The 11,168-nt window shown below is 37.5% G+C and overlaps 1 protein-coding gene across 1 annotated transcript; it reads left to right on the forward strand.

Annotated features, from left to right (window-relative positions):
• The first annotated feature begins 75 nt into the window (after positions 1-75).
• On the forward strand, positions 76-3,284 carry LOC306872765 (mitotic-spindle organizing protein 1-like). The gene is made up of 3 exons (XM_079421532.1): positions 76-379; positions 552-697; positions 1,205-3,284. Exons 1-3 carry the CDS (start codon positions 328-330, stop codon positions 1,232-1,234), a joined length of 228 nt encoding a protein of 75 aa, XP_079277658.1. The 5' UTR covers positions 76-327; the 3' UTR covers positions 1,235-3,284.
• Positions 3,285-11,168: the final 7,884 nt, after the last annotated feature.

Raw genomic sequence — 11,168 nt, forward strand, 5'->3', positions numbered from 1 at the left:
GGTGCTAGCCAATCACAATTCAGCAGAACTTGCGAAACAACCAATCAGCTGACGAGAACGACCGACCTGCAGTCTCGACGTAACATCCTTTCGAAAACTTTATCGACAGGATTCCAACAACAAAACGCGCGAGGTGTGAACAAAATTGCTGCCAGTTAGCTTATGGATATTGTGTAATGCACAATTTGTGACGCTGCCCGGTTTTTAGCTCGCAGATGGTTAGAAGACATCAGGGATTAGCAGGAATAGTCGTGTTAGGTCTTCTGAATGAATGATAGTGCTTTGTTATTGTCGTTAAGTAATTAAATAGCTTTAGCACGTAGCATCATGGCCAGTCCCGCGAGCGCAAACATGAACGCTGTCCGCGAGACTATGGATGGTAAGATTCAAATGTTTAATTGTTGTTGTTTCGAAACATATTTGAAAGTACACTGAATGTATTGATACTGGACTGGTAACGTTACTGGTTTGCACGCTGCATGAATTCAGTGGAGCAGTTGTGTGACATAACGTTAAATACCTATCATTGTGTTTTGTTCTTACGTTTCCAGTTCTCCTGGAGATATCCAGGCTGCTGAATACAGGATTGGACATGGAGTCTCTGTCGATATGTGTCCGTCTCTGTGAGCAGGGGATCAATCCCGAAGCCCTGTCATCAGTTATCAAAGAACTCAGAAAAGCCTCGGACTCATTAAAGGTAAGTTAGCTTAGTCTTATTTCTGCTTCTCTCCACTCAATGGTTTTATCCATTCTGCCTTGTTTTGGTTTGATGCAAAATCTTGCATATATAAATATTCTTGTTATATCAGTAATGTCTGATTAGTCAACATTTTAAAGTGCAAATAGTTTCTGAAATACCCAATCCTGAGTTGCTCTACCATGCAGATCACATATTGGGCATTCAGTTTGTTTTGGGAGTTTCTGTAAAATGCTTTCTAAAGTAAGCAAGGTATGTTTTTGCTCGATTAGAAAATCTGTTCAATATCTGCCAAAGGAATAATTTGATGCAAATTCTCTGTTTTATGCAAGCAGATAATATTAGGCTTGGTGGGGATGTTTCCACTTTTCAACATTCGTTTGTCACTGCTGAACTATTTCAATAAAAATAGTGAAGGCAGATGAAGCTTATAGGCCTTAAAATATACCATTTACTTTTATTTATTTTTGTCATTTCATTAACTTTCATCGTTTATTGATCTTTTAGGCTTCTGAAAACGGCACTAGTCAAGGATGACCAGTCGAAATTTCATCTATAACAGAGTGGTCCCTGTTTGAGAAGAAAGAAAACTGCACAATACATTGTGTATATAAGCATGTACATAGGATTAATGTGTTAAAACAGTTGTTTTGCCTTGTTTGACCTACTTTCATGTGCCTCAGTATGTACAATTGGACTGTTAAAGTGTGCTTTTTTCCCCTCTTTTGTTATTTAAATATTGTGTGTACTGTTAACTATAATTCATTATAATGCTGAAACTAAAACATCCTCAAAATAGAGATTACTCTGTGGAACCATTTTTGCCTCTAAGTCAGTAAAATGTTTTTTTTTTTACCCCTAAATGTCTGTTTTTATGTGTGTGTCTGTTTGATCACTAAAACATTTTATCTGTGCCTCCATGTGCGTTTACATCTTTAGCCACATGATGGCGACAGCAGTGCACTTATAGTTAACTACTTCTGCTGTGTATTCTGTCATAGCATTATAATGTCTTTTATGATTTATTTAATTTTAAAATGTATGATAAATGTCATGGCCAGGACTCGTATCAGCAGCTCACGCATATTTGTTTTCAGAGCAGCAAGTTCACAGAATTCCCAAAAGAAGTTCGATCAGAACATCAGGCCTGTTCCGCCAACTCACAGGTGCTTTTTAGCACAGATCTGACATCAATCTCTGGGAATGTTTAAGGTCATGTTTGGTAAAAGCACTGTGGATCTTAGATCAGCCCAAAAGGCAGCATACCTGGTGTGAGCTTCATTAACACCCAGCCGTGCTGAGAGGGAGAGGTGGCTGTGTCCTTGGTTTCTGCAGACAGGAGGCATAATGTTTCACTCCTGCAGCGAGAACTCATTTATGTGTCTGTAATCACCTCAACCTTATGTTTGCTCTTATTGCTAAATATTTACCCCGAGGCCAGTCGTTTCTCAAGGAGAGGTTTTCAGCAGAATGTGCTCTAGTTTAAAGAAATAGTTCACCCAAAATCACTTTTTCACCAATGCAGTTAATGGGTGTGAGTCCAAACAGCTGGTAAAAACATCACAGTAATCCACACAACGGTAGTCCATCAATTAATGTCTTTTGTGAAAGTGAGAAGCTGTGTGTTTTTAAGAAACAAATCCAATATTAAGATATTTTTTAACTTCAAATGGTCTCTTCTGGCCAAAATATGAGTCCTCTATCGATGATCTACGTCATGCATGGCCTTGATGTGAGTATTTTAAGTAGGTTTTCATTTTTGGGTAACCTATTTATTCATTGTAATTGCTATTGAATTAGAGAAGGCAAGTGTAGCCTTATTTAGTGGATTCAAACATAATAGTATTCTTTTATGCTTCATAGTTTTAACATGTTTTGATGGTAATCCTTCAAAGATTTATTGATTTTGTGGAAGAAACACCACCTGTTTTGGGTCAAGGGTCCACCATCTTCAGGTCTCTCCATTGAATCACCTTTAACAAAGACACAAACACCAACAGCATGTGGAGAATGATTGCGAGCGCTTGTTGGAATGACAGGTGTTATCAACTAAAGCGGACCAGGCGTGTCTCTTCATGAGGCCGGCTAATGATGCGCAGCGATGGGGTAGTTTATTCCTCACTGTGAATTAGTATCATAAAGGTTGCCACAGTGACAGTGACATCACTCATCAGTACCAGCAAATAATTTTTGCTATCTATATTTGAGTGACCATCAGTCTCCAAACAATATGCATCTGACTCCTACAGCACTTGAATGTTGTTCTTGATGGTGTTCAAAAAAATCCATTATCAAACATTGACCATCAAGAGTTTGCAAAGTGAGCCTACACTGACTTTGGTTAATTGAACTTCTAAAAAGGATGAAACCAAATAACACAATTAAGTATTCTGAGGTTGATGTGTAATTATCATATTCCCATCCTCTAATTCATGCATTAATTGCTTTAATTAGCAAAGCAATTTAAAAAACAATGCTTAGCTCTGTAATAGCATCCACCTTCAGTAACTGTTTATGTAAATTCCCTTGTGTTTGGTGTAGGTTAATGAAATGTTTGTTATTAAATGGGAATTCTGTGTGTTCAAGTATGTAATTATCAATAGTTTAGTTGTAAGTTTAATAATTGTGTTTTAACCTTCTAAGTGATGCATGCAATGCAACATGGTTCTTTGTTCACAGGTAGCTATGTGATAAACAACTGGTATTAATCTAAAGCTGGTGGAAGTGACAATACCCTTCTGCAAGGTTAATTGAAAGTTTAAAATGTATAATTGTAGGTTATAATCCCTTTTTTTTAACATAATTCCTTTAAAAAGAACGTGTCTGATGATGACCTTTGTTGGAATATTTCCTTTCAGCAAATATTATGGCCCTTGGACACTGCTTGGAGTCAGACCATCTCAGTTTCCCCCCTTTTGTCCACTGTGCATTCTTTACAGAAAGCTAAACAAATAATTCTCTTCTGCCAGACTGGCGTCAGTGGCGGGAAAGCGTAGTGGGCGTGGTCAACCTGTCACTTCAATCGAGAGTGGCCAATAGAAAAGGGCCTTTCATCCTGGTGCGTAGAGACCGCCCACTGACACACAGCTTGACTCGCAAGCAAAACTTTTCAACTCGCAAACAAAAGTTTTAGACCCGCAAAAAAAGAAGGCAGGAAAGAGAGCAACATTTGTGTTAGTGATGAAAGGTTTTTGAAGTGCACAAAGAAAAATATATATTTTTTAAAGATTTACACGCACTGCAAATTATTTTGTTTTCAATTACTTTCATTTTGAACCTTAAGAAGACTTTTTTTTGCAAACTTTTATTTTTTAATTACAAAATAATTAGTTTTGCTCTCAAATACAGAATTTTTGTTTGAATAATAAAGACACAAAAATAATTCCATACAAAAGCACTTGGCCTGTGCTGCTCAGAGGAGGTATCTATCTGATTGGTCAGTCATTCTTGAGAAGTGGGACAAAACGGTGCAAAACTGAAAAAAAATAAAACCTTGTACTCAAATGAAACTAGATTTATGTATCTTATATTATATTATTAATCCCCATAACATTTACAATTGAAAATATTTTTATTTTTTAAACCTGATAGCAGTTATAATTGCTGGACATATTTTGTCCCATGTCTGAATGCCCAAGATTAAGATCATGTGAAACATGGCTCAACGTGACAATCATGTGGTGATTTGTCTCACAACACACATAACAACCACATTAGGCTACAATTTTGGCGTCGATTAATCTTTGCACAGCCGCCTCACACACCTGTCAAGTACTTTTCTTTCACGCTTAATAATATCCTTCACCCTCTCATGCGGAATGTCACAGAAGCTCTACGTCCGACAGACTTGAACTCTTCCGGATGTGAAGCCTGTAACTAACTTCATCAGAAGTGCATCAATTCCCATTAGCTGCAAATGAACGTATGCCCGTTTGATCAGCGGCGCAGTTTAAATGCTACTTCGACTCTCATTAACCTCCGCACCGGACATTTACCGCGCGTCCGAGCCGAGCTTCCCACTACACAAACAAAAGGGGTTGATAATACTAATGCTCGTGTTGTGACAGCGCTATTTATAATGATTAATGATCCCGTGTTTTAGTTGATTACAGTGCCGCCGAGTCTCCATACTTGTTTCAATTAGTGTTGTGAAGGTCGCTAAACTAATCCCTCACCCCCGTACGCATAATCTTTTCCCATTAATAATCATACAATACTTTCTGCCCTCGTGCTCATTTGAATCACAGGCTCTGCTAAAGGAAAAGACATCTTCAAGTACTACTGCTTTAGACAGGAAATATGATGATGATGTTGATGATGTTTGGTGTGCTCTTCCCAATGTGACTCATTGACCTGCTCCCTCAAGGGATTTCTCAATTGGGCTTTAGCATTTAATACATCGTTATTTGTCTAATTAGAGTGGATGGAATGATATTTAGGCCTCATGAATTTGATCTGCTACCAAACTCTTTCTCTGCAGGCTTGAGTGGGTCATATATTATTGTCGACAGGACCAGAAGCAACCTGTCATTTTCTATCAGGCCCAATTCGTACTGCACACAGAGCTTTAGATGCATAACGCATGACTATATTTAAATTATTTTTATGTGACAAGATCCATGTGGCCTGGAAAATGCAGCCAAAACTGTACATTGCCTTGGGGCATAGTAGGCGACAGCTGAAAAGATGTGGTACTTCTCATAGAAATATGATGTTGGCAGTGTAAAATTCCCCATAGAGAGTTTCAGATGTACAAGTGTCACATGGTTGAGTTTAAACCCTATTACATGTATCTTGGATGGTATGTTACACATTTTTATAGGAGTTACAACTATACTGTCCAAAGTTTCCTGAGTTTTCTGTGAATCCATATATTAAGACTATAAGCAATTCATAGTGCTGCAGGAACGAACGTCCTAAAATCACTATTGCATGTTAACTTAATAGAGAAAAAACTGAAATTTATCTTGTAGGTATGAAGTCTAATCTGGTAAAGTCGTGGCCTAATGGTTAGAGAGTCGGACTCGTAATCGAAAGGTTGCGGGTTTGAGTCCCCGGCCGGCAGGGATTGTAGGTGGGGGGAGTGAATGTCCAGCGCTCTCTCCACCCTCAATACCACGACTGAGGTGCCCTTGAGCAAGGCACCGAACCCCCAATTGCTCCCCGGGCGCCGCAGCATGGCTGCCCACTGCTCCGGGTGTGTGTTCACGGTGTGTGTGTGTGTGTGTGTGTGTGTGTGTGTGTGTGTGCATTTGTTCACTACTCACTGCTGTGTGTGTGCACTTGGATGGGTTAAACGCAGAGCACCAATTTCGAGTATGGGTCACCATACTTGACAATACGTCACGACTTTACTTTACTTACTTTACATGTCTTGGTTACATTATGTATTAATTAACGCAATTCTCTTTTATTTGGTCTTCAGTCTAAAATCTTACATAAAGTGCAGCTGGTCCGGAACTTAGCTGCACAAATTATTTCTGGAACCTCTTCCATAAAGCACATTTCTCCTGCTCTTCACTTGCATTGGCTTCCGGTTAAATATCAAATTGATTTCAAAATCCTGCTTCTTACAAGGTTCTTAATAAATCACCTCCTTAATATCTCTCTGATCTTCTTCAAATCTACACTCCTGTACATACTCTTAGATCCTCTTCATCATTCTCTTTAGACCAACCAAGCATTCGTCTGAGAAGTGTGGGGTCCCGGGCTTTTAGTTATGCTGCCCCTCATTTGTGGAATGCTCTTCCTCATGCCCATTCCTCAGCGACAGTCTTCACACTTTTAAATCACATCTTAAAACTCATTTAAACAGGTTTATCTATGATTGTTCACGTGTTGATTAGGTTCTTATTTTTGTAGTATGTTGGTGTATTTTGTAGTTTGCCTTGTTTGCTATTGTTGCGTTGATGTTTTAGGACAATTTGTAAAGTGACCTTGAGTGTCATGAAAGGCGCCTTTATAAATGAATGAAATCTGGAAATTAATTAGCATTTTTTTTTTTTGCACTTCCTTATTTTTTTGGTTAAACACCTAAGGTCTGCAGTTAACACATGCTCAGATATCTACAGTATATCTTACAGCATAAAATACATCAGCAATACCCCAAATAAATTATTTAAATTTTTTAGGTGTCTTGATAAAGGTGGTTATTAAATGGTTAAGTGTCTAAATTTGAGATTATTGGTTGTTGCCCTGTTGAAAAAAACAGCATATGCTGATCAGGTATGTTTTGAAGCATGACTGCTGCATGAGCTGTCCTTCATGTGCCGGTCCTAAGGTGGTTCTAAGCAACTAGCTTCAAAACATACCTGATCAGCATATGCTGTTTTTTTCAACACAGGGTGGACATCATCATCACACGGAACAGTTAAACTCATCTACTTTGCTTTTACACCCACATTGTATATACTAAACACTCTTGAAAATTATTATAACTCAAACTTTCCAACTTGTAGATTTGTTTTAAAAAAGATTAAAAGAGTCGGAATCTCAGTGGTGATCAGATTATCTTCAGGCTTTACTGACCAAACTTTTCATATGTAATTCATCACAAACTTTGAGTGTGTATCTTCACAACACTTTGGCTTACTGAAACTAAAAGTTTTGCATGTTATTGCAAACATGGCCTGAAACATCAATTTGGTGTCAGCATTGGACAAAAGAAACTAACAAACTAACTAAATAAACAAATAATGTTAACACATACCTGTTATTTGTTTAATGAAAAGGTTCATCTTCCTTAGGATGTCCACTGTCATCAAAGCTGCTTCTGGTACCTCAAAAATTGGAATTCATTTTGTGAGTTGTCCTCCAATCTAAATGACCAGTATCATCATATTTAGGTAACTGAAGCAAAGTTGTCATATATTTTTTATATGATGTTTTACACCATTTAAATTACAGTTTGCATTGGTTAATATAATGGTTTGTGTTATTTTTGTGGTTTGTGGTTATGGTTTTGTTTTTCAAAACATGTAGTGGCTATCAGTGCTGTGTATATCTCAGATATACAAATATATCTCTTTTTCAGAAGCTGGTCCAGCATCACTACAAAAAAGAACTTCTTCCCAAGGCTTAACTCACTCCACTGGCCCGCACTAGCAGTGAGTCTTTTATCCGCTGCTTGCTCACTGCTGTAGCTGAGTGAAGGTTATTTGCCAGCTGAATGACCCCTCTTGTTTAGGTTTGATGGATGTCGTAGAAAGTGAACCCAGCAGGGGGTCTAAGGGGCCGAATGTGTGTGTGAGAGCGAGTGAGTGTAAGGAAAAGGATGCTCTATGATCTGTGAAGAACCAGAGCGAGAGAGAAAGAGAGTGTGCACCTGAGTGTTAGCATCGATGCTTATGAGGCTTATCCATCAAACTCAACACACAGCTAAGCACGAATGAATAACCCCCGCCCTCTCTCCGCCTCAAGAGGAAAGGATAAAAAATCACACTGCCTTTGAGGTCACAGAAGTTGTTGGTGGAAAAGTTCAGTTACATGCATTTTATAGGAAGCGTTCTTCCTCAAAACAGGTTACAGACCTCTGGAATGGATGGTAAAGAGGAAATAAACCTCAGGAAATAGAAGAATGAAAAATCACAGGACAAATCTGAGCATTCTGAACTCGGAATCTACAACCCAAATTCTGGAAATGTTGGGACGTTTTTTAATTTTTTTTATTTGAATAAAATGAAAACTAAAAGAATTTCAAATCACATGAGCCAATATTTTATTCACAATAGAACATAGATAAAATTAGAGTTTAAACTGTGAAATTTTACAATTTTATGCACACAAAGAGCTCGTTTCAAATTTGATGCCTGCTAAAGGTCTCAAAATAGTTGAGACAGGAGCATGATTATCATGGTGTAGCATCTCCTCTTCTTTTCAAAACAGTTTGAAGACGTCTGGGCATCGAGGTTATGAGTTTCTGGAGTTTTGGAGTTGGAATTTGGTCGCATTCTTGCCTGATAGGTTTCCAGCTGCTGAAGAGTTTGTGGTCATCTTTGACATATTTTTTGTTTATTGATGCACCAAATGTTCTCTACAGGTGAAAAATCTGGACTGCAGGCAGGCCAATTCAGCACCCGGACTCTTCAGCACCCAGACGAAGCCATGCTGTTGTAATAGCTGCAGTATGTGGTTTTGCATTGTCCTGCTGAAATACACGTTGTCTGGAGGGGAGCATATGTTGCTCTAAAACCTTTATATATCTTTCAGCATTCATAGTGCCTACCAAAACCTGCAAGCTGCCCATACCGTACACTTATGCAGCACAATACCATCAGAGATGCTGGCTTTTGAACTAAACTCTGATAACTCGCTGGAAGGTCTCCCTCCTCTTTAGCTCAGAGGACATGGCGTCTGTGATTTCCAACAAGAATGTCAAATTTGGACTCGTCTGACCATAGAACACTTTTCCACTTTGAATGTTGTTTTTAAAGTATTCCACGATCTTTTTACGCACTCTTTCACAGATTGGAGAGCCTCTGCCCATCTTTATTTCTGAGAGACTCTGCCTCTCTAAGACATCCCTTTTATAGCTAATCATGTTACAGACCTGATGTCAGTTAACTTAATTAGTTGCTAGATGTTCTCCCAGCTGAATCTTTTTAAAAATGTCTTGCTTTTTCAGCCTTTGTTGCCCCCGTGCCAACTTATTTGAGACCTGTAGAAGGCATCAAATTTGAAATGAGCTCATTTAGTGGATAAAAGTGTAAAATGTATCCGTTTAAACATTTGTTATGTTCTCTATGTTCTATTATGAATAAAATATTGGCTCATGTGATTTGAAAGTCTTTTAGTTTTCCTTTTATTCAAATTCGGGTTGTATTTTTATTCTTGTAACAGCAAAGATTTGAGGTTAACGGTACGTGTCCACATTTACTATCCTAGTGCTTTAAAGCAATGTTTTGTAAATGGCATTATATAAATAAAATAACAGTTTGACTTAGTTCATGACACTGATTTATTCTAAAGTTTACCAAAAAATGAAAATCATTTACTCACCCTCTTGTCATTCCAAATCTATAAGACTTTTGTTCATCTTTAATTTAAAACATAAGAAACCTAAGAAATTTCTGTCCCTCTGCTGAAAGTCCTTTCACCCAAACTGATGCTTCAAAAAATTGATAAAGAGACCGTAAAGTCTTCTGAAGAGACATAATTGCTTGATTAACAGATTTGATGTTAGTGTTTATTCACACATAAAAATTAATCAACACATACTGCATAAACTGAGAACATCAAATATGGTAAATAGCAGCTAAAATGTTCTTGCTTGCAAGAACCGATGAGGTTTAGTAGGCTACGGTATATTTGACATGCTCTATGTGCCGTATGTGTTGATCAACACTTATTTAGAAGCTTAAATTATAAATATGTTCATTAAATAAAGTGATCGTAATTATCTTATTACGCCATAGGTGATGACAAGTCGCTGTTGTTATGAGTGAGCTAATGAAATATTCTGTCAAGTGATTCATTCATAAAACCTGTTTTTATTGAGAAAACAGAGAAAATGTATAGCAGTGTTGTATCTAAAATGCAATTTATACATAACTTATTTTTCATTGTGTTGTTGTATAAATCCTGATAAAACATCTTTAACCAGCCTAAAGCTTGGCACTCTTCAAGACCAGCTTAATCCAGCTAAAACCATTTTAAATCAGTTAAACCAAGCAAATCAGCTTAGGCTCTGTTAAGTCTGCTATTTATTTATTTACTTTTTAAGCAGAGAAAGCAGCGCCTGTGTCTGAATATGCCCTAACATCGTATGTGAAAAACCGTCCAAATTTGTTGCATTCATGTAACTCTAGAGGTGTAATAATATATTATATCACAATATATTGCAGCACAAAATAACAACAACAATAATAATAAAAACTTACCATTTGAAATCTATTTTGGCTTTTTTCAAAGTATTGTGAGAGTATTGTATCATGAGATCAGTATCGTATACTGACCCGAATTGTGACATGAGTGCATTGTCACACCCCTATAAAACACAAAAAGAATGAAGAAAGCGTAACCTGTTGAGTGCTTCGTAACTGTTAAGATGTGTTTGACAATATGTCAAGGAGTTTGTTTTTTAGAATAACCCATTCACCCTTTCCTCACGTATATTTAAAATTAAACTTGTTCATTGAGAGTGACGTGTTTGAAAAGTTGAGTTTTCAACTCATAGGGGAATATCTTGTTCTGCATAATTACCCAAATTTGATTGGAACTGAACTTGACTTCTGGAGATGACTTTTAATGAATGTAAATCAGGCATCTCACATCCCCACAATTAATTTTGTCTGTAACAAAAAAAAAAAAAAAACTTGTTAGAAAACAGAAAAAAAGTGTTAAAGCGCTGACAGAGGAGTGCTGTCAGGCATTTTTCTGCTCTATCTCATCTCCATGACCGGCACTCTAGAGATATTTTCCCCTCCCTGACTTTGATCATGGAAGTGATGTTCTAGAAGAAGCTGGAGTGAAT

This window comes from Barbus barbus, assembly GCF_936440315.1.
Source record: "Barbus barbus genome assembly, chromosome: 7".
Taxonomy (NCBI): Eukaryota; Metazoa; Chordata; class Actinopteri; order Cypriniformes; family Cyprinidae; genus Barbus; species Barbus barbus.